Source organism: Penicillium concentricum, assembly GCF_028827145.1.
Source record: "Penicillium concentricum strain IBT 3081 chromosome Unknown utg000003l_segment0_segment0, whole genome shotgun sequence".
NCBI lineage: Eukaryota > Fungi > Ascomycota > Eurotiomycetes > Eurotiales > Aspergillaceae > Penicillium > Penicillium concentricum.
Window position 1 is genome coordinate 2,271,914 of NW_026622756.1, and position 22,177 is coordinate 2,294,090.

The 22,177-nt window shown below is 48.9% G+C and overlaps 10 protein-coding genes across 10 annotated transcripts; 5 read left to right on the forward strand and 5 right to left on the reverse strand.

Annotated features, from left to right (window-relative positions):
- Positions 1-303: 303 nt before the first annotated feature.
- abr1 (multicopper oxidase abr1) lies at positions 304-2,271 on the reverse strand (the record flags this gene model as incomplete). Its single annotated transcript, XM_056726429.1, has 2 exons — positions 304-1,887; positions 1,939-2,271. 2 exons carry the CDS (start codon positions 2,269-2,271, stop codon positions 304-306), a joined length of 1,917 nt encoding a protein of 638 aa, XP_056577280.1.
- A 2,322-nt stretch (positions 2,272-4,593) lies between these two features.
- On the reverse strand, positions 4,594-4,926 carry N7517_008701 (valacyclovir hydrolase; the record flags this gene model as incomplete). The annotated part of the gene is made up of 1 exon (XM_056726430.1): positions 4,594-4,926. One exon carries the CDS (start codon positions 4,924-4,926, stop codon positions 4,594-4,596), a length of 333 nt encoding a protein of 110 aa, XP_056577281.1.
- Positions 4,927-5,300: 374 nt separating this feature from the next.
- N7517_008702 (SDR family oxidoreductase) lies at positions 5,301-6,255 on the forward strand (the record flags this gene model as incomplete). Its single annotated transcript, XM_056726431.1, has 2 exons — positions 5,301-5,590; positions 5,679-6,255. The coding sequence occupies 2 exons, from the start codon at positions 5,301-5,303 to the stop codon at positions 6,253-6,255; spliced, it is 867 nt and encodes a 288-aa protein (XP_056577282.1).
- Positions 6,256-6,559: 304 nt separating this feature from the next.
- N7517_008703 (caffeine resistance protein) lies at positions 6,560-8,644 on the forward strand (the record flags this gene model as incomplete). Its single annotated transcript, XM_056726432.1, has 6 exons — positions 6,560-6,937; positions 6,991-7,272; positions 7,344-7,761; positions 7,838-8,153; positions 8,228-8,498; positions 8,600-8,644. 6 exons carry the CDS (start codon positions 6,560-6,562, stop codon positions 8,642-8,644), a joined length of 1,710 nt encoding a protein of 569 aa, XP_056577283.1.
- An 818-nt stretch (positions 8,645-9,462) lies between these two features.
- Positions 9,463-10,341, reverse strand: N7517_008704 (SDR family oxidoreductase; the record flags this gene model as incomplete). The annotated part of the gene is made up of 1 exon (XM_056726433.1): positions 9,463-10,341. One exon carries the CDS (start codon positions 10,339-10,341, stop codon positions 9,463-9,465), a length of 879 nt encoding a protein of 292 aa, XP_056577284.1.
- A 1,649-nt stretch (positions 10,342-11,990) lies between these two features.
- N7517_008705 (Myb transcription factor) lies at positions 11,991-13,493 on the reverse strand (the record flags this gene model as incomplete). Its single annotated transcript, XM_056726434.1, has 5 exons — positions 11,991-12,672; positions 12,771-12,984; positions 13,039-13,082; positions 13,160-13,337; positions 13,424-13,493. 5 exons carry the CDS (start codon positions 13,491-13,493, stop codon positions 11,991-11,993), a joined length of 1,188 nt encoding a protein of 395 aa, XP_056577285.1.
- Positions 13,494-16,198: 2,705 nt separating this feature from the next.
- Positions 16,199-17,734, forward strand: N7517_008706 (ACT domain-containing protein; the record flags this gene model as incomplete). Its single annotated transcript, XM_056726435.1, has 3 exons — positions 16,199-16,231; positions 16,297-16,697; positions 16,753-17,734. 3 exons carry the CDS (start codon positions 16,199-16,201, stop codon positions 17,732-17,734), a joined length of 1,416 nt encoding a protein of 471 aa, XP_056577286.1.
- A 452-nt stretch (positions 17,735-18,186) lies between these two features.
- Positions 18,187-19,482, forward strand: N7517_008707 (putative multicopper oxidase; the record flags this gene model as incomplete). The annotated part of the gene is made up of 1 exon (XM_056726436.1): positions 18,187-19,482. The coding sequence occupies one exon, from the start codon at positions 18,187-18,189 to the stop codon at positions 19,480-19,482; it is 1,296 nt and encodes a 431-aa protein (XP_056577287.1).
- Positions 19,483-19,721: 239 nt separating this feature from the next.
- Positions 19,722-20,279, forward strand: N7517_008708 (cupin domain-containing protein; the record flags this gene model as incomplete). Its single annotated transcript, XM_056726437.1, has 2 exons — positions 19,722-20,015; positions 20,124-20,279. 2 exons carry the CDS (start codon positions 19,722-19,724, stop codon positions 20,277-20,279), a joined length of 450 nt encoding a protein of 149 aa, XP_056577288.1.
- Positions 20,280-20,897: 618 nt separating this feature from the next.
- N7517_008709 (WD40 repeat domain-containing protein) lies at positions 20,898-22,091 on the reverse strand (the record flags this gene model as incomplete). Its single annotated transcript, XM_056726438.1, has 4 exons — positions 20,898-20,920; positions 20,978-21,568; positions 21,623-21,964; positions 22,037-22,091. The coding sequence occupies 4 exons, from the start codon at positions 22,089-22,091 to the stop codon at positions 20,898-20,900; spliced, it is 1,011 nt and encodes a 336-aa protein (XP_056577289.1).
- Positions 22,092-22,177: the final 86 nt, after the last annotated feature.

Here is a 22,177-nt window from a genome sequence, read left to right on the forward strand (position 1 = left end):
TCGTCAGGATGTGATAATTAGACTCCTACTCGATTAGGAAACGGAGCTGTTATTCCCAGGTACGGGGTGAACCAAGGCTTGCAATTATTGTTTTCTACCATGTAGACATATATGACATCCATGGTAAGTGAAGAGATATCAATGTTGTACACGTCATATACACGAGAAAGTATTGAAAGAAGCTGCTGTTGAATTAACTAGTGCTAATGACTTTTATGTCAATTAGACATGAGAAAAGAAAACTAATATACAAGCATTTCGCAACGTCTATAAAAGCGCATTATAATATCACAGATAGTCGTATCACTCCCAGTCCTCAAGTTCAGAGAAAATATCGCGATTACTGAAAGGCCAGAATCCCTTGGTGGTCTCGGCAGCAGCTGCTACCGACGGGTTCTCGTTAGAGAAGGATGGGAGCTTGGGACGGGAAGCCTGTGAAAAGGGTGCAGGGGGCGCTGGGGGAGTTGGTGGGAACGGCTTGGTATATGGATTTGGCGCCGCTGGCTGTGCCGATTCATGAGATGGAGCTGCAGAAGTGGGAGCTTTGCCCTGCTTTTTGGTATACAGAGCGCCGTGGCTGCCGGGGACAACCGTCGTATCGAGTCCGGTCAAGTCGAGACCCTTATTGCCGGCGGCATTACCGCTGGTTTGTTGAGGATAGCTCTTGCAGGCGTCGTAGTGGCTCTTCGGGGGAGCGTGGATGCTGTTCGGGAAGGTCTCTGGTGCCTCGATGATGGTGGCCATGAGACCATTCTCGACGTGCCACTCGACATGGCAGTGCAGCATCCAGACACCTGGGTTATCTGCGCGGAAGCGGAGGACGGCGTGGCCGTTGTTCTGGACCATGATGGTGTCGCGTCTGATTGGGGTTGTGGAGACGTTGCTTGTCAGTCCCTGGTAGAAGCCGCCGTCAACTGGGGTACGCTGCAGGACCTGGAAGTGGTGGCCGTGCAAGTGCCATGGGTGCAGGTTGTTGTGGTGGTTGTTGATGATGATTTCCACAACATCGTTGTGCTTCACGACGAAAGGGTTGACTTCGCCATATACCAAGGGGTTGGAGGAAAATTCGGCTCCGACTGTGTTGGCAGTGTAGAGGGATGGCACCTTCGGGGCGAGGTAGGTCTTGTTATTGACAGTCATGCGCAGAACACCGTCGATCAGCGCGACGCCGGTGTCCATAATGATCTGGTGGTTCACGGGCTCGAGCAAGGGCTCGTGGTCTGCTGGGACCAGGTTGACATCGTCCACAAAGTCATCGTTGAAGTCGATGTGGTTGAAGACGGGAGGCGCGGGCAGGGGCTTCGCATCGTCGTATACCAACCAGGCGGTGGCGTTGGGGTTGTAGTTCTCCGGAATGGTACGGTTCTCGAAGATAAACATCATGTTGATATCCATAGTATCCCAGATAGCAAAGTTCTTGCTGGTGTCGGACTTAGTTTTGATCAAGACGCTCATACGCTGGCCGGTTGCGACACGCAGGAACTTGTCTCCAGCAGGGTATGGGTCAGTATAGACGCCGTCGACCTCCACCACAGTCATCTCGTGGCCATCGATCACCCAGAAATGGCCGGGCCAGTTTCCAATACAGATGATGTGAACGAGATACGTCTTGTTAGGCAGAACCTTGATCTTGGTGTTGGTTGAGTCGTTGATCAATGCCGAGTCAGGGAGGGGCTCAGCGCCACGGTTCTTCAAATTGTCCGTGGACAGATAGGTATTGAGCAGCCCCGGCATCTCCTTGTGGTACCAGTCGCTCAAGGTGAGGGTGAACTCATCGTCGTATTGGAAAGGAGGCTTGGGGTCATGGACAATCAGAGCACCACGGAATCCATCGGGGTACTGGCCCATGTCGTGCGAGTGATACCAGTATGTTCCGGTTTGGTTGATCTACACTGCAATTAGATGATATGCATCTCTCTCGCACAGTGAATTACTTACGTCGAAGTGATATTGCATGCGCTCTCCGGGAGGAAGCGGGCACTGGGTGACTCCAACGGCGCCATCCATAACACCACTGCCCTCCTGGCGGATACCGTGCCAGTGGATAGCCGTGGACTCATTTCCAAGCCCGTTGTAGACATCGACGATCAGTTGGTCGCCCAGGTCCACGTCAATCTGCGGGCAGGGCCATTGGCCATTGATACCAATGACCGGGCGCTCAAACCCATCGGGGGAAGCATTCACCCAAGTGACGTTCCAGTTCAGGTAGACATCCTTAGCTGCAGCTAGGCCAACCCAAGTGGCCAGCGCGAAAAGACTAAATTTTGCCATTGTGGCGGGAATTGAACGAGCGAAAACGATTGACAGCGCAAATCAGAAGGATAGTAAAATCCTCTAAAAGAGTGTATTCGAGGCCGGATCAACTAGAAAGCAAAACGAATGTAAATAACGCGGTTGTCGAAATCGGCGCAGGTCGGCCGCGGTGTTGGATGTCGAAAGGAAGAAACCTGGATACCGGGCCTCTTTTTAATCATGGCGATAGAGAAACAACGATGGTGTCGATCTGCAGGGGCCTGGGTATGTTGCTCGAGTCGGATCTCATTTCCAGGCTCGCGAGAGTGGTATTGGCCGTGCCTTCATTCATGAACTTTCGGGGCTGGGATAACACGGTCGAGCATGATTTCAGGATTTGGGTTGCTTTAGAAGAATGCCCTAAGTGGGCTCCGAAGGGCGGAATGTAAATAATTTACCCAGCTACCGGTTCCTGAACGCAAGGGGGGCATACTCGAGATGAAAAGGCTTGGATATTCAGGATAAACAGAGTGAACATAAACTTGACGCGTCTGCTTCCTCTTTGGGGTCTGCAACAATGGGGTCTGTAATGGGGTCTGCGACGTGTCGGATGAGAGGGTACGCACGTCAACTTGATACCATGCTGGTAGAACCCTCCTAATTCCTATTTAGTAAGTAATGAGGTGGACATCATTGATTTCAGCGCGTTTTGCTGAACAGGGTGTAGTTTTGGCCTTGTAAACCTGGCAGGGGTGAGAGGTCTCGAAGCACTAGTCCCAAAGCGGTAAATAGGGGGTGTGTATTTTGAGTAAACTGGGGTGTGTTTCTAACAGTCCCATAAAAAAAGGGCAGGTGTACTATAGATTAACAGAAAGGAAAATTGATACAATGGGAGCTAGTCCTGAGCTGAAATATTCAGTGTATGAATTGGGCCACCATCCCAGATTAGACCTCACCATGACCCGGACTGACCTTCAGGGTCGTGAAATCCTTAGTAGGTGACCCTCAAATTGATGACATATACAATTATACTTCTTTGCTCTTATACCTGTTCTGTATGCCCTACAATTAATGCATCATTATCCGTTAACTTTCATGTATTCTCTTGAACTATATCTTTTTAACAAGTCATCTTACTTGGTAATAGTTCACCCTTGTTTGTATTAGAGGAATTGCTACAGTTTCCTTTCAAAAAGGTTGGTCAGAAAGGCAAGTTTCATGTGTTGAGAATCCCAGTTCATTTGTGTTGTGGTAACTAACAACTAACTAGATAGTTAGTTAGCTTCGTGTTTGTTTGTAGAGAATCCTTTCTCCTCTCCTCTCGCTCTATCAATTCGTAGTAATTAACCTGGGATGGTTTTAATACACAACCTGTTTCGAAACGCCAAGGCATCTCTGCCAAAGAATACTTGCATGCCAAGGATCTTAAACTCCTACGGAATCGAGATTAGCGGCTTCGATGCAGCTTAACAGCTGCGACACCTATTCCGTATACAACCTGTATCTAGGCTTGATCGAATGATAGGGTTTCAACTCAGCCTACTTTCAAACTACATCCTCCGGCGGAATCCGTCTATCTCCTATTTTCTCTATGATTCTATTCATATTACCATTACAAATTGTATCTTATATAGTCTTCCGCACGACCTAGTAAAACCTAGACCTAACCCAGTCTAGATCAGATTTTAGGTCTTATTACATGCCAGTTCTTTACTGAAAAGAGTGCAATTCATTCAAGATCTCTAAGCATAGAGAGAGAAGGGGAAAGGGAAGAAAGGGGATTCGTGGGATTAAAGGGTTTTGTGGGTCCCGCCCCGCGCCTAGTCATATAAATAATAATATGGAGTTCGACACTATTTATAGGACCGCCGGACTTAACCGTCCGCGGACTGCTATAGTGCGGTACTTTCGGTCCTATACGGAGGTCTATATAGTGGCATGTGCACTTAGTACCATCTTCAGCATGATCGAACCCAATTCAGGCATATTAGCCCAGCCGGCTAAATGTATCCTGCACAACCATCTCGAGGCCCCATTCTTCGACGTTTATGCTAGGTTGGCGTCAGGTAGTTTCTGCCCCCGATGGAAAAACCTACAAAGACGACCTTGCGCCATCGGCGGCCGCCGACGGCGCCGTTACGGATCAACTGGATTAGCTGATGGGTTGTCTCAACATAGGCTTGAGTCTGGGCCTCCAGGAGACCGTCAGGGAATGTACTGTTTCCGTTTCCTGACCCCAAGATCAATACACCGTTTAGTCAATCACGTTGTCTAGGGAAGGAGAGGATTACCGATCAGATCCACGGCGAGAGTATAATAGCCCTCCTTATTCATCCGTTGAACCCAGCTGTAGATCTCCGGCTAGTACTGGGAGTCCCACATGTTCTTATTGAACGACGCCCCATGGACCATGAGCTGAAGAGTGTCCGAGTGGGTGTTGGTCTGGAGAGGTTCGCACAGCCGGGACGAAATGTTATACGAATTGGACACCAAAATCTGCTTGCCGGCAAGCGCATAGAGGATATCTAGGTCATAGACTTGGTTGACGAACGATTGATCGGTGGTCTTAGAGACGTGCACCGTCACGTCAGAGTCGTAGCAGGCCGGTCGAGAAAGAACACTCTGCAGGCCCACCCAAGCCATGACAGGCCGCTGGAGCGTCTGGGTAGCCAACAAGATAGCCGATAGACGCATACTGGATTCTATATCCCAATATGAGTATGAAAACGTGAAATGAAAAGACCATAATCGGCCTAAGAGTTATTTGACGGCGTTGTTAACCTCTCAAAATGTCATAGCCAATTGAAAACCCAAGGTCTCCGTAGGACCCGCGTACAAACCCCCAGCCATCGTTGGAGGAACCCCCTCTGGTGGAAACTGATTGAAGATCTTGCCCAGCGCGAAAATAATTATTAAAATGCAAAGATCTTCACAATACACACCATTCCAGGCTGTTCTTCCCACATTTCAACTGCGATAAAGCGTTCAGGGTTTTCAAATAGACACTCTCTCATCACTATTTCCAATCGCCCGAGAATCATTCTCTTTTTGAGCCATATCTCGCAGACATGCCGCGCGTCTGGCTCATTACCGGTTCCTCATCCGGCTTCGGTCGCGAAATTGCCCTCGCCGCAACGGACATCGGAGATACAGTGGTAGCCACATCCAGAGATGAAAACAAGCTGAAGGACCTCGAGCAGCAGAGACCTGGCCAAATTGTGCTCCGCCAGCTGGATGTCAATGGCAGCGATGAAACCGTACAGGCGCAGGTGGCGTCCATCCTAGGGATTGTTGGGCGCACCGACGTCCTGGTGAATAATGCCGGATATATCCTCGAGGGTGCCGTTGAGGAATGCTCGTGAGTATCATAGTCAATCGTCCCGGAGACCCTTCTCTGGGTTCGCCTTCCGTTCAATACCACTGACTGTTCTCCATCCTTGGTACAGGGGATCTGAGGCCGAAGCTGTGTTTGCAACCAATGTGTTTGGCCAAATGAGAGTGCTTCGCGCTGTCCTCCCCACTATGCGCAAGCAGAGGTCGGGGGTCGTTGCTAATCTAGGCTCCATCGGCGGATGGTCTGGGACTCCGGCTGCTGGACTGTACTGTGCCACCAAGGCGGCCGTCGCGATCTACACCGAAGCTCTGTGCGGGGAGCTGGCCCCGTTCGGCATAGAGACCACCTGCATTGAGCCGGGATATTTCCGTACCAACTTCCTGAGTGGTGGGCACAAAGTCGTGGCGCAGAACCGATTGGCCGAGCTGAAGATAGCCACCGAGTCTACGCGCGCGGGTCTGGCGGCGTACGACCACCACCAGCCAGGGGATCCGGCTAAGGGCGCCCGAGTGATTGTCGAAGCTTTGACCAAGACGGGACGTTGTGAGGGCCGTAGGCTGCCTCCACGGTTAGCACTAGGCCGGGATGCCTTTGCGGCGATACGTGCAGCATTGGCTCGCAACCAGGATGGACTGGATCAGTGGCAAGATGTTGTCGTGACAACGGACCATGACGATGTAGCCAGTTGATTGGCTAGATGTAAATTCATTTCGGACTTGAGTCTTAATCTCCGTGCACTAAATCCGATGAACATTAATGTCATCCAATTCGGTCTCTCCTTTGTGCTCCATATGTGCTCTGTACCCCGGCCCCAGTCGTACTCCGGTCCGCTAAACCCTGAATAGCAACAAAGAAATTAAACTGGGTCTTCCTGCTATCCCTTAGATATATCTGAAAATTAAAAATTGAATGTAAAATTGGACACAAACATCTACATATCTCCCTTCCCTTTCGCTAGAATAACCGACGCGCACCCTAGAGTTGTTACGTTCCATGGCCATTCTCCTTCGCGATACGGCCTTTGGTCGGACCCTGAGGCTGCTCACCAGCGAGCCAACTGGCCTCAATCATCATCGCGCGGCCGTAGATGCCGACATTCACCCGTCCAAGGATGAGCTTGTGCCGGAAGAAGCAGTCTATCTGGTGAACTGGACCGGTCCTACAGACGAGGACAATCCCCGGAACTGGCCATCGTGGGTCAAGGTGCTGGTGCTGTGCAATGTGTTGATAGTCAACCTCAGTTTCTACACGGCGCCGGGAATCTACTCAGCCAGCATTAACTCGATCCAGGAATCCTTAGGTGCCTCTTATGAGGTAGCCATGCTTGGCCTCTCATTGTTTGTCATTGCGTATGGCGTAGGCCCGCTGATTGTACGCTGGCCCCATTGACCTATTGACCCTAGTGTGGCATTGTTAGTAGCTAGTTCTCCATGTCCAGTTATCGCCCATTTCGAATCTCCCGGCCATCGGTCGCACCCCGGGTCTACATGTTTGGCTCACTGGCCTTCTGCCTATTGAGCATCGGAGCTGCGTTGGCGAAGAACATACAGACAATTATCATTCTGCGTGTTCTGAGTGGCCTAGTCGGAGCCTCTCCCACCTGTATCGGAGGGACCACCATCGCTGAGGTGTTTGGACCACGTGAAGTGCCCTACGCGTTGGCAACGTATGTCCTGAGCGGGGTGTGTGGCCCGTCTTTCGGCCCAGTACGTTGTCTGCTCCTTGCCTACGTCTAATATGGCCGGACGGTTCTGACCTTACTACCATTTCTCTCTAGCTACTGGGAACCGCCATGGTGGAAGTCTCTGTGCCTTTTTCTACCTTTTATTTCTTCTCGCCCGGATCGCTAATTAGACCCATCAGCGACCGCTGGGGTTCGTGGTCTGCAGCACTCTGGCTGATCGCTGGAATCGCCGCCATGTCGACGGTCTTTATGTTCTTCCTCCTCCCAGAAACGCTGGCCGCTAACATCCTCTATCGTCGTGCCGCTCATCTGCGCCAGGTAACCGGGGATAAGAGGTACCGCAGCCCGAGTGAGATGGAACCCATGAAAAATAACCTGTTCGGGGCCATGTTCGAGCAGATTGCCGTTGATGTCCGACTCTCCTTTATTGACCCTGTGATTCTGTTCATAAATATTCACACAATGTTCATCTATGGGATTTTGTATCTCTGGTATGAGTTCTTCCCTTACGGTAAGTGAATGAGTCGGTGTGTGGGGTTGACTCACTGATGAAAAGACGACCACTGATCTCATCTTGCCTGGTATAGTCTTCCAGGGAATCTACGGTTTCACGGGAATAGAACAAAGCTGTAGGTTCTTCTTTCCAAGTTTGCCTCGCCTTCCGATTCTTTGGCTCACTGAACTGACCAACTCTCTAATGGCTTTCTTTGGCATTTTTGTCGGCGCTGTCATCTCCGTCAGCTCTTACATGATCTGGATCCATTTCTATTTCCAGCCCCATGTGGCCCGAAAGGAGGCAAACAACGAAGTCGTCGAACCCGAAGAGCAAATCTTGCCAGGTGCGGTGGGAGCCATTTGCATCCCGATTTGCCTCTTCACATTCGGCTGGACCTCCCGTAAAGAGTATGTGGGATTTCTTTTGGATATTCGCTCTGATAGCCTAGCCCAGCCCGAGTTGATACTAACCCCTCAAGTAGTATCCCCTGGATCCTTCCTATTATCGGTACCGCCTTCTTTGCCCCGAGATTCCATCTCACGTTCCAGACCGTGCTCAACTATCTGGGTCAATCATACCCGATCCATCTCGCCGGCGTCTTTGCCGGCAACGCTTTCTTCCGCAGCGCATTTGGCGGAGCGTTACCGATGGCCGCCCGACGCATGCTGCAGTCGCTCGGCATCGGATGGGCATGTAGTGTGCTGGGCTTCATTAGTCTCGCCATGATCCCGCCCCTCTTTATCCTATACCGGGTACGTTTTACTAGTTCACTTCTCCTTCTGTATAGTAAACAAACCATTGGATTTCTTTATCCTTTTTTTTTGTTGGGGCTAACTCTCTAAAATTCAACCAGTACGGTAAGGAATGGCGTTCGTCGAGTAAATATGCAAGTAAGTAAAACGAGAAGAGGGAAGGAGAGGGAAGTATGAATGGATGTCGCGCAGATGGTTGAGGTGGAAGGCATCCACGGGTAGCCCTAGAGGATTTCTACGGATTACCTGGATGGGACAAAATTTCAGGTTCACTGAGCTTGTTGTACAATAATTACATACTAATTAGCTAGTTTTAGGATAGATAGACCCGGCCTCTTGATTGAATCTGCCTATACATATAGCATTCAATTGTCGTAGTGAAACTATGAAGTCTTGAATTTTAGCTTGAAACCAGTGCCGCGGTCAGCGGTCAAGGGCAGCTTCAATGTTGTATCTACTTCAAATAAATTCCACCACTCTAGGGCTCTAGGCCAATGTAAGGGACTGACAGGAAATATCTGTGTGTATGCGTACGTCCGTTTTACATACCAAAACAGTATTATAGGATCAAAACACGCGTTGAATCATTGGTCTGAGATAGAAAAGGTGGTAATCGTTCTCCTGAGGATTTCGTCGTATGATCCCAGCATTTGATACAAAAAAACAAAAGGAACGAGGTCTCCAGCGATGCCACGCGAATACTGGTGGTAAGTTACAACCCCATTGCTCCAACAGGATACAGCGCAGTATATGCCTTTTAATAGAATGGATTCCTCAAAGGACTACGAAAGGACTACAGAGGAAGTAGGTATATATGGCATGCCGGTGAAGTGGCCAATGGACAGCAGACAAACTTGTGCGCTATCTCGGACAGCAGCGACGGTCAAGCGCGTTGTCTCGGGCGGCAAAGAGCGTTGACAGGCAAGCACCTTTCCCCGAAAAGCCTGTGACACTAGGAACGTCATTACGAACCTTTGGGAAAGTCCGTCAAGGAACTAATCGCCCGCCATTCCTCAATCGCGGCCAAGGTCTCAGATGCGGCCTTGCTAATTTCCTCGCTGGCATCACTCCCCAAGGGCAAGAAAGCAGGCAGGGGTTTCCCCTCGGCGACTCCCGTAGAGGTGGTGACGTCGTAGATAACTTGCGCGCCCTTCACGGGGTTACCCAGCTGTGCGCCGTTAAAGGCGGCGAAGTTGGAGTCGGTGGTGTCGTTTACCTCCTGGTAGGCCGATAGACGCGAGGACTTCGCGGTCAGGGTAAGATTGGCTGACGGATTCAGCAACTCGGTGCGGAAGAAGCCCGGCTCGACTAAACAGTGACGGATACCGAACTGAGAGATTTCACCCGCCAACCCAAGTCCGAGCCAGCGCAGAGCGGCCTTGGAGGCGTTGTAGAGATTGCAGCCAGCCATAGGGTACCAGGCGGCCATAGAGCCGATAGTAACCAAAGTGCCCGACCCCTTAGCGCGTAGGTGTGGCAGTAGGGCGCGGTAAAGATTCAGAGGGCCAAAGGTATTAGCCTGGAACTGACGCTGAATCTCTTCTGGGGTGGTCTCTTCAAGCATGCCTGTCTGCACGTAGGCGGCATTGTTGACAACAATGTCGACCGTGCCATAGACAGCTAGGATAGTCTTGACCGCTGCCTGGATCTGGGCTGGGGGCTCGTTGTGATCTAGGTAGACAGCCTTGATGTTAGGGTTGGTTGACTCGAGCTCGGCTAATTTATGCGGACTCCGTGTGGCGGCTAACACGCGATCCCCGCGCTTAGCGGCCACTTTAGCCAACTCTAGGCCAAATCCGGACGAGGTGCCAGTGATAAGCCAGATCCGGGAGGTAGTAGCCATGATGGATGGATAGATGGTTTGTTCTCAAAGGATGGTATTGAGATCAGGAGTGGTGTGTGCTGCTGGTCGGAGGGGAGGAGGACATCCATATAAGCCCAGTGCTGGCCGGACCTGCGTAAATGAGGGGTCGCTAGCTTATAGTGCGAGTCCTAAACTCCGGTACGAAACAAAGCGACTGATTACATCCTAAACGAGGTAACGTAACCTGACAATACGATGAAAAGAAGAAGGTTCAATAGAAGTTCATTAGTAGATAAGAATAAGAGGAAAGTCGCCCGAGATGTAATACATCCATGGATAAGGCCCCGGGGCCGCTAGCAGATTACTAACCAAAATTATGCTGAATAATACATGAAATTCCGTTACAAGCCCAGCCCTATGGCAACTGGGGCCAAGACCTATACTACACAGGGTTTGTTGCATAGTATTGGAGCGAAGGATGGATGTATATCGGATATTATTCAAACCGACGAATTAGATTAGACAGAATCAACGTGAAAATTCATCTTAAAACCTCTAAGAGGATGTGATATCTTCTTGAAAAGACTGGGGTAAACATCATCGCCGACATTGAGGTGTAATGCCTGTGATCCTGGGTACCTCTGGCGTAGTAATCAGTCACAACGATGGCTGCTTGAGGAAAGGCTTTCTCAAGGAGATTCCCAGGTTGGCGTAGGTCGATATCATATATCAGGAAGTGTTGTTTCCCGGACACCGTGAGCATAGTCACCGAAAAACTAAATTATCATTCCTACTGTTTGGTTACAGCGTTCTGCAAATACCTCTGCTTAGGAACAGTAAGCGCAGGTATGTTGATGGGCGACTAGTGTATCGGAGATAAATTTCTCACGGGTTACCTTCATGCCTCATAATTTCTTTGACGAGAACCCAGTCAAGGGAGCTGATGTATATTGGCTCTCTTATATCTTGTAAGGGGATATATCTCAAACAGCATCCTTCTCACTTCCCCATCTAAGATTTGTACTTACTAGACATGACTGGTCCGATGAATACTGCATCCAGATTCTAAGTGGTATACGCAGGAGTATGGGGTTCAATTCGCGACTTCTCATTTGTGATCAGGTCATGAATACCACACTTGGGTTTGGAGGGATATCTCCAGCCCCGGAACCATTGCCGGCGAACTACGGATATTTCACACGGTACAGTCATCAGAGGGATATCACCATGATGAGCATCATCAACGGCATCGAGAGGACTCCGGCCCAGTTTGAATGAATCATTAATCTGGCGGGACTCTATTTGAGTAAGATCTATGACTGTCGGAGTCAGGTGTCTGTGGTGATGTGTGAACTACCCAGAGCTAGGAATTCATGATGGTAAATGGTGCACATTTTTCTTTAATATGAGAGCTTGCAAATTAAGGATATGTTTGATCTATTTTCAATAAATGTTCCTATGCCTTCACGATACAATACCTGATTGACTAGTGAATTCACAATTGACCCCCGTACACGATTCTATGATACTACGTCTCAAATGCACGCACGGTATCCCTTCTATCATGGCTCTGTATCGAGTCCATCAAAGACTCATGTGGACCTCGCCCCCATACTGGCTACCCCCGTGGTTCAGTTCTGGGCGTTTGAGGTAGGCTTACTGCGAGGGATGGGCATTGTCGGGATGCTTCATTCTGTCTCAAAGCTAAACGAGGATCCAGTTTCCAACACAATGCGCATGAGGGACTCAATGGTGTCTGGGCACGGAGATTTCACCGTAAGGGTGATCTTCCTGGGAGAAGAACTGACGCCGTCAAGGGCAAGGGCTGACGTCGGGTGCCAATGAACCAAGTTAGGATTCTGACCAATAGACTCCGGGCCAGCGGCCGGAGTCGGGAACAAACCCGGTGCCAAGAGCGCGGAGTCCTCAGGGGGATCATGAGTGTTGTTATCGAAATTTTCAGAGCCTGTCTGGACTACCTGTGGCCCTGGTATATCCCAGCAATGCACTTCTCCGGCTGGAAAGCACTGCGAGAGCACCCGGTTTGCATTGATTGCAGGGTCCAGTGCCATATGATCTGCGGGAGTTGAATCACTGAATAAGTGACTATAGGTGCTGCAGAAGTGGGAATCCCAATCATCGATTTCATTGGAAGGGGGCTCTTGTTCCCCTGCAGAATCACCCCCGTCGATCATGGCCTCACCGTCACTCAGATCATCATCTGATTGTCCGTATGACAAATCCATGGCAGTTGTCTCCTGTGCTTCCACCGGGCCATTCTCTTCACTGTCTGACTGACTCGAAGTTTCTTCATTGTCTTCAATGCCATTACTTTGCGCTTGTTTCCGTTTTCGAATAAGGATGGTGTATCTGTTCGGAATATCAGCAATCATGGCTTTCCCTTGGTTTTTCAGTAAGACAATATGTACTGGTTTTTTATTGCATTTCTTGACCGCGTGGGGAAGTACTTGTCCTGAATCTCTTTCCATCGTCTGCCGTATTTCTCGTGCGCCTCCTGGAGAAGCTTGTTCTGAATACAGAAACACGGAGTCAATGTTGGTCCAGAAGTATATCCGTGACGTGTATCATAGCCATGTAGACTCACTTCCTTATCTGCCCACTGACTGCGGTCCAATTCAGGGTCCAGAAATTGCGTCCACCGCTTGGCGCATTCTGGCTCACCTAGCGGTTAGCCATAGAACTGTATACACATCTCTAAGTAAAATGGCAACACACGGTCCGCATTTCGAGACTTAACGGCGGTTGCAACGACCCTCCAGCTGAATTCAATAACATTGAAAAGTCAGCTTGAAGATATTCTTAAACACCATTTGTCGACGCCTGATGAGCTCCTCACCTTTTACCACACGTTTTGACCGCTTCTATCAGTAGTTTGTCCTCATCCTGCGTCCAGTGGCCTTTATTCACTCCGCCAGACACAACATTATGCCATCGCTTTCTGCAATCTTTGTTAGTGCGGGCTGGAAGCTTGGTCGCAATGCATTGCCAGTCTTTCACCGCTCCCTCTGCCACTACTGGGGCAATGGATCACCAACGATTAGCAAATCGTGCCCTCTGTCAACTAGACTGCATTTTTGCCGTCAAATTTTTCTGGACATACATTGGGTAAGCACTTCTCTTCGAAGTAGATTATCCTCGGTAGAATTCCACCTGTTTGGTGGTTTCGGCATTATTGGTGTGGTAAATGGTATGGAATAGTGGATGAATGGCAAAGAGGGTCATCCATTTATAATTATTCTTGTCGGGAGAGGGGGGAACGCCTGATACTCTTTGAGTATCCTGAGAGAACCGTTGTCCAGCAGGGATAGACATGTTGGAAACCAATCAACAAAGCCCATCGTCTGTACATAACTGCAACCTCGGCCTGGAATAGTGGCAAATTACCACGAACACTGGATTCAGTGTCCGCGCTAATAGATCTTAATGCTTTAGTTCAATCGTACCACTATTGACTTCATCCTCTTGGGAGCACCTCAACATCACAACTGGGGAAAATAGTGTCGGTTCAGACGGAGTTACATAGGGTTAAACTCCAAAGGGGAACGCGGCCTTATCTCCTCCCGTGTCTTACGTCGTCGACCTTAGAATCCTAGTCTTTGCCTCCTGGCGCAGGGGCTAGTTGGTCAATCAGCGATCCCGGCGGCTCAAGCCGGAAAGGAAGCGGATACATACCTAGGTATGTATATTAGCCCATCTCAGCCAGTCTGAGGCTAGAGAGATTTCCACGGACTCGGGGGCTAGTCTGTAAATACGAGTAAGATGGTTGGTCTCAAAGTACAGCAGCAAAATTTCACTCCTATCCGAAAGATATTGTTACAAGATCCAAAGAATTATGCCGAACTCTTGAATAGGAATTGGCAGGATCGTTCTTAGTCAATGTCCCCTCGCTTTAGAAGTATTGATCGCTCAAGAAAGGTTGAGGTTATGGTATAGCGCTTCAAATTGTGGCGTATTACGCAGCGGTATAGGGTGACCGTCAGGTTTCAAACCCCATTTTTGAGGGGAATTTTTATGCCCGAATGCCTTAATTAGCACCTCTAATTAACTATACCGCTCTATACGATGTATGGTAAATTGATTAATACTTCAAGTCCAAAAAAGAAGCTTTTGATCTCCATACAAATGGAGATATCCCCATTTTTTGGACGTTTTGCAAGTGTCAAAAACGAAGCTTTTCATCGCCATACAAATGGTAGTATCTCCATTTTTTGGGACTTACAAACCACCCATAATATGGAGGGGAAAAGCTTCATTTTTGACAGTTTAAAACGCGGGTAGAATAACCTTGGGTGTACTTTGATTATTAAGCCATATGTAATAGTATTTCAGGTAGTTATCTTCATTTTTCTGCCGTTCTAAAGCAAGGCATCCGGGCATCATGCCCCCCTTCCTAAAAAGGGGTTTTGAACCCTGACCCCTATACCGCTGCGTAGGCGTAAGGTGACCGAATGCGAATTGTTAATTGTTGATTATTGATTAATTATGATGATTGTTACAAACACACCCCTGTTGCCGCATTGGGACCAGTGCTTCGAGAGAGCTCTCAGGCATCAACTCCCTCCTCCCCACTTCCCAAACTAGCCATCCTTCCCTAGAATACTTAGAATAGGTAGGTGCATACGCCTACCAAGACATAGTGAGTACGACGTAACTATAGCGCTCAATGATCAATGCCTGAATTTTATGCCTGGATGCCTTATTTCGGCCTGGCAGAAAAATAAAAATACGTGAATTACTACGGATCCCTTAATAGTGCACCAGCTGCCACCTGAGGTAGTTCCGGAATGAAAATGAAGCCTTTCATCTCCATACAAACCGAGATATCTCCATATTTTTCGACTTGTAAACCACCTAGAATATGGAGATGAAAAGCTTCATTTTTGACACTTACAAACCGTCCAGAAATATGGAGATATCTCCATTTGTATGGAGATCAAAAGTCTCAATTTTGGCACTTGCAAATCGCTCAAGAACATGGAGACACTACCATTTGTATAGAGATGAAAAGCTTCATTTTTGACACTTGTCAACGCCTGCGGAATCAGGCTACTTTGATTACTAAGGGGTTTGTTCATGAATATTGCGGACCTGGGCATATATGATCGACGCTCCTACATCCAATCACATTTCCTGGTCATATAAACTCATACAATAGAATGAATAAAGTCAAAGCCAAAGACAAAGCCATGAATCGCCACGGTATGAATTTTCCATCCACCCGATAAGGATGCAATCGTGTGACGTTGCACTAAAATCTCTTTCGATGCCTCTGCTACAGCGGCAAAGGAAAAAACACAGATGAAATAGAGAGAGGTCAGTGCATGTTATCTCGCATACTAGAAAAGCGGGGGATGTGCAGGAGAGCTTAGGATCTGAGAATACTTCAGATAAATTAGACAAATCAGAATCAAAACCTGCATGTCGGCCTGAATATTAGGTCTCCCGTATACTCATAAGCAGAAATGATAGAAAGTCCCTCGGAAAACCTCGGCGTAAAAAAAAGAAAGCTAAGGACCCCACAAAAGCCCAGGAACAAGGTACATGTCCGTGCGGTAAGAAACCCTCTGATAAGCTGTGGAGTAAAGAAGAGATTTAGTCAAATTTGTGTTAAAAAGAGGAAGATAAGTGGAAAGAAATTTTGGGGAAAAATGTGTGAAGAGAAAAAAAAAGGAAAAGGGGGTTGAGAAGTCTCTTTTGTTAACTTCACGTACCGACAGAATATCAAATATCTTACACCTCAAATATCTACTATCACGACATACGACATACGTGGATGGTGCTTCTTCACTACAAATAGCATCATCAATGGCGTAATAGCCAACTTCTACTCAAACCTCTCTCTTTCTCTCCAAGACCATACCCCATGGATCAATCAATGGCTCTCATCGATGCACAAGTGCACTTCCTAGTGAGTCATCCATGATATCTACCCAGATGGGATAGACAATCCAAAACCTACTAACCCAATTCTAGGAGGAACAGATTGTACTGGTGCACATCCCATTGGAACTGTACCCCTACTTCTTAAAGTCTGTTCTCAGACTCATTTTTGATGAAACACCACCACTGGAAGATGAGACAGATGACGATGCAGCATTTGATGATTTCGAACACGCTTCGGACTATGGCTACAAACCACCCGCATTCATGAATATCTCCATCACTCCAGTCGAAGTCTCCGTCATGTGTCCTAGACGTCTAGTCGACAAATACTTCGTCCCAGTCATGGATCAACTCGACCAGTTGGATGTCTCCCTCCGCTCCCGCCTGGTCGTGAGTGAGAATGACTACATCGCCATGCAAGTCCTCGGCCAAGGTCTAGAAGCCGGCAAGCGGGTCCTGGAATTAACCAGTCCACTTGCCCTGGCAGGCATGTATGTGAAACCTAATACCTTCCTTTACAAAACATCCCCAGCTAACCCCCCAAAGCTCCATCTTCTTCATCTCAACCTACTTCTCCGACTATATAATAGTCCCCCAAAAAAGCAAAGCAAGCGTAATGACCGCGCTAGAAAAAAGAGGTTTCCAATTCGACAACGCTTCAGCTTTCATCACCAACCCCCTCAGCCCAACAATCGAAAGAAGACTCAGCGACCTCATCCCACCAGGAACACCACCCCCTTCAACTCTAGCCGAACTCCAATCCCGCACCTTCAACAACCTCCGCAAACACCAAATCACCCCGTCCGTAGACCACTCCCTACGGCTAGTTCAATGCGCCGCCCACCACGAATACCACTCCCAGGAATCATCAATGTCCATCCTGCGCGACGCACTAACAACAGTCCTCCTCGTCGACGAACCCCGCTTCCTCTCCCTAACCCTCGCATCCCTTGATCCAGCAGCTTCCCTCCTCATAGAGAAGCGTCTCCTCCCCCGCTTCGCACGCCAATCAACCTCCTCAACAGGGACACCAACATACGAAGATGGCTCCGGTCTCCTCCTCGGCTCAAAAGAAGACCATCTTATTCCAATCACCCTCGACCTCCGCGACCTCCCCCTCGAAGCATCCGGTATCGTCTGCGGCGTCGCGGGTCGGCTCGCAGACGCAGCTACCTCATCCCACCATGCATTCAGCGCGGATTCACCCGTAGGCAGTGGTGCTAGTAGCATAGTCGGATCAGTGCCCAAATTGTTTGATTCTTTCGGTACGCGTCTCGCGGCTCTTTCGATCGATAAAAAATACCCTACCTCCACTTCTGCGCCGTCGCATGGATTACATCCCTTGCCAACTTCGACGCATCATCTCCAGCCTGATGTGGATGTCGCCGATGCTGTCGAAATTAGTTTCTTGAGTACGGCACGTGCCGGCACGATTATCGTTGGGGAGGATGAGCTTAGGAGGGCGATTGATGCTCTTGAAGAGGAGAAGATGCAGTCGCCTAAACTTGAGGGGATTCAGTTGAACTAGGTTTTGTCTGGTTATCAGCGCGGTCGGGCGCGGATTGTGTGGAGATTTATGGTGACTTGTCTGCTATGACTTATGTGTTGATGTGTTTATGTGGTGTTTGGGTACTCAAAAGTTGTTGGGCTTGTTTTAATATTTGTATGAATAATATCACACTGTCATGAGTCTTTGCTTTTTGAATAGTTCCGTTCATGAGGTTGGATTATTTGCTTGGATCTTCTAAGACAATGCCTATATGTATTGCTTATTGTCTTGTTATTTTGTGGGAAATAATCATAAAGTGTAGCAAGTCAGCCTCGGGATATATATCCCTGCATCAACAACATCTTACGCGTTTATGTGATACACGTAGAGTATATATATCGCGTCATGTTAATGTCATACGAAATATCAAAATGAAATGATAAGAGTAATAATCATCAGTATCAACAATTACACAAAAAGGGATGAATTCGATGTCGAGACTTTTCTCAAATCCCATAGTCAGGCAACGTCTTGCGTTCTCGCACCCTTTGCAAGGGACCACACAGACCAGACTTGTTTCGGGACATCCCAAAAGAGAAAAACGCCATGTAAATTCCATTTCATATTTCCTCACTCTATCTGCCTCGATCGCGTTCAGTCTGATACACCTTCAACAGAGTCCACTCAGACTGGACTCGCCCAAGAAAGCAAGAGGCCCAGACCCAATCCTAGTACCCAAGTCGAATGAAGTATCATCACACTCTCACGATACACCCAAACAAAACAACATCTCAAACCTCTCAAAAGAGAAAGCAATACTCACCTCCGCACCAAACGTCCCTCCACCAATAACCCGAACCCACCCCGTGCTCCTTCAAGTCCCATTAACAACCTCCACCAAAGTGAAACAAGTGACTTCCGAATACAAGTACAAACAATGGACCTTCAACAACACAGTCCCTGGCCCATTCATCCGCGCTCGCGTCGGCGACGTCGTCGAATCATCCCTAACAAACCGCGACGAATCCGGTAATCCACACAAGATCGACTGCCACGCGTTCCTGAGTCCGGGAGGTGGTTCTGCATTGACAACAGCAGAAGAAGTTCAAACCATAATTGCAAGATTTCGTCTCCAATGTCCAGGTCTTTATTTATACCATTGTACTGCAACACCGATGCCGGTGCATATCGCAAACGGCATGTATGGACTCATGTACGTGCAACCTGAACAGGATCTCGATCGAGTAGATCGTGAGTACTACGTGATGCAGAGCGAGTTTTATCACGAAGCACCGGAAATCGAAGACCATGGGAAACCGTCTTCGACGGTGGAGTTTTCGTATCCGAATGCGCTAAGAGAAGAGCCGAGTGTCATTGTCTTTAATGGTCATGAAGCTGCGCTCACGAGAGATAAACCACTCAAAGCATGCGTGGATGAAAGAGTTAGGATCTTTTTCGGGAATGCTGAGCCAAACTTGAGGAGTTCGTTTCATGTTATTGGGAGTAATTTTGTTATTGGGAGTAATTTTGAAAAGGTTTATCGTGATGGAGATGTGGTTAATTCGCCTGGACGGTTTGTTCAGACGGTTTGTGTTCCCCCTGGGGCTGCTATGCTTGTTAATATGAAAATGATGGTTCCGGGGACGTATACGTTGGTGGATCATGCTATTTTTCGTCTTGAGAAAGGTGCCGTGGGATATTTGAATGTGGCTAGGGAATCAAGAGAGGATATATACCATAGTGAGGAACCGCCTGCTCCTTGCGTCGCATGTAAAGTACATCCTTAGGATAAGTCTGACGTGGAATGTGGGAGTGTCAGCTCTTGGCCTTTGCATCTGCATGTTCCAGCTCAATGATTGCTTCGCTTACCTTTCAGCTCTACAATGTATCACCCCACGTAAAAGCACCTGGGGAATGCTGATGCCTGACTCATCAAGGGTATATTAGGTATTCCTATTCCGATTGTCCCAAGCTGACACAATTCCTTCTTTTTACCTCAACCTCACATCTCCACTACTCTTCCAAAATGACGGAAAACCATTCCGCACAAGAGATCATCAAAACATTAAATCTCTCCCCACACCCAGAAAAGGGATACTACATCGAGACCTTCCGTGACCGCCACTCATCAAATGACCGCTCACATAGCACCTGCATTTACTACCTCCTCGAAGGAAAAGCCGGTCTTTCGCAATGGCACCGTGTCCTCGATGGCACGGAGGTATGGCATTATTATGCCGGCGCCCCTATGCAACTCTCACTATCCTGGAATGACGGGAAACCCATCCGGGACACGATTCTAGGGATTGATTTTGCAAAGGTGAGTTTTTTCTCCATACTTTTTTCTCTATACATGTGCACGTGTGTACATATATACGGGCTATTGTATGGCCTTGTGTGTTCGGCTTGGCGCTTAAGTTCTATATAGGGTCAACGGCCCCAGGCTATTGTTGAGCGAGGAGAGTGGCAGCATGCGAAAAGTTTAGGGGATTGGACGCTTGTTGGGTGTACGGTGGCGCCGGCTTTCTTGTTTGAGTCGTTTGAGATGGCTGAGGCGGGGTGGGAGCCTCGTGTGGATGCTTGATGGTATTTACTGATCTGTAGGAGTTGGGAACATGTGGGTTTTTACCTCCAAGTCTAAGGACCATTGATTCAGTGCGGACTTAGATCTGAAGGGTTTCAGGTACTTGATAGAGCAATAGGTTTCAGTCTTGACGTTTACAGATCTAGCCCTAAAAGCCGAGTTTACAAGAAAAATACAAAGGTCCAAAACGAAAGGAAGATGTTGTCTCATTAATTTCATATCTCACTATTGATGTAATAGTGCTGGGCATGTATAAAGGCCCAATGGCCCCAGTAAACATCTCTCTCCGATGGCTCCAGGCCGAACTCCAACCGGCGTAGTGATATCTGGTCTGCGACGTCTATTTATCTTTGCCCAGCGTTGCCCAAATGTCCGCATTGCCCGGATTGCAAGTGAGAGCCTATCCTCAAGTCGATTGAAGTCTCGCTGAACGGAAACTGGTAGAGGGTAGCAAGACCGCCACAGGCCTTGCTAGTCTATACAGCATTCCGCACTGTGTCCTGTTTCGGCAGCGATGGCCTAATGTAGCGGGTAGTTTAAGAGCCGGGATATTGGTCGACACGAGGGGAAGTCGCTCCGCCATGATAGCCTTGTCTTCGGGAACAAAAAAAGCCCAGTTCATCCATAGACTCTGACGGTACCTTCAAACAACAGTTAGCACAATTCTCCAAAACCCAACCCTCAAAACACAGTCTTACCATCAGAACACCCAGCAGCCCAATCCCCAACACCCTCATTCCACGCCACACAACTAACAGCCTTAACCATCTCCCCAACAGGCACAGCAGCAATAACCTCCCCTTTAACAACATCCCAAGCAAACGCCGCCGCCCCAGCCGCCCCAGCTTCCCCTCCCTCCTCACTCCCACTAAGCACAACCGCATCCCCCATCGCAAAAACAGAGCGAACACGCAGCTCCGAATTCCGATACGAATGTTGCGGCTTCCCAATCCCACGCACACTCTTCTCCCCCCCAAACGCATTAAGAATCTTCCCATCCATCCGGTCCAGCATGCGGATATGTCCATCCAGCGTCGAAGCAAGCAGCGCGTTGCCGTCGCTCGAACAGCGCACGCTCGTTACAGGGTGCGCGAGGACATCGACGGTCGTTTTTCCCGTTCGAACGTCGTAGATCCGTGCATGGCCGTCGTAGCTCCCGCTTGCTATCGAGTAACTCCCCATATGTACGTGTAGGGTTGAGACTGTGTCAGTTGCTTCGGTGAGGGTTTGGATGGGTTTGTAACTTGTGGATCGGGCGTCCCAGAGGTTGATTGTTGTGTCTGCACTGCCTGGGGGATGTTAGTTTGGATGCTGGGAAGAGAAGTGGGGGAATTCAGGCTTACCAGTTACTACGACCGAGTCGCCGTCGCCGGCAAATTGCACGGCTTCGACTCGGCTGTTATGGCCTGACCAGCGTTTGGTCGTGATGCCTTGTTCCACATCCCAGAGGAAGACTTGTCGATCGCCTCCTACGCTGGCGAAGCGTGCGTTGTCGGATGCGACGGCGATGTCTAGGACGGAGTAGCCATGCGCTTCGTATTTTTGGATAGGGGATGTGGTTTCGACTGCTGTCGCGCTATTGGAGTTGTTTGGAATAGCGCGCGAAAGGTGTACTGCTCGGTCTGAGGAGCCTGTGAGGACGTAGGTGCCGCCGGAGCTTGAGAAGGTTACCGCGTTGACGGGGCCTAGAAGAATGTTAGCGCTTGCAGTTTGGAGGGGATTTGGGATTGGATGGCGTCTGGACGTCTGAAGCCTACCATTGTGTGTTTTAAGCGTGTGAATATGCCTGGTTGGGAATATTGTCCGGGGCATGGTCGAGTTGAGGTGGAGAGGAGGAATTGGCGGAGTTTAGAGAATGCGGGATGGAGCTCGGAGCTTCAACTCCCAAGTCCATCCCA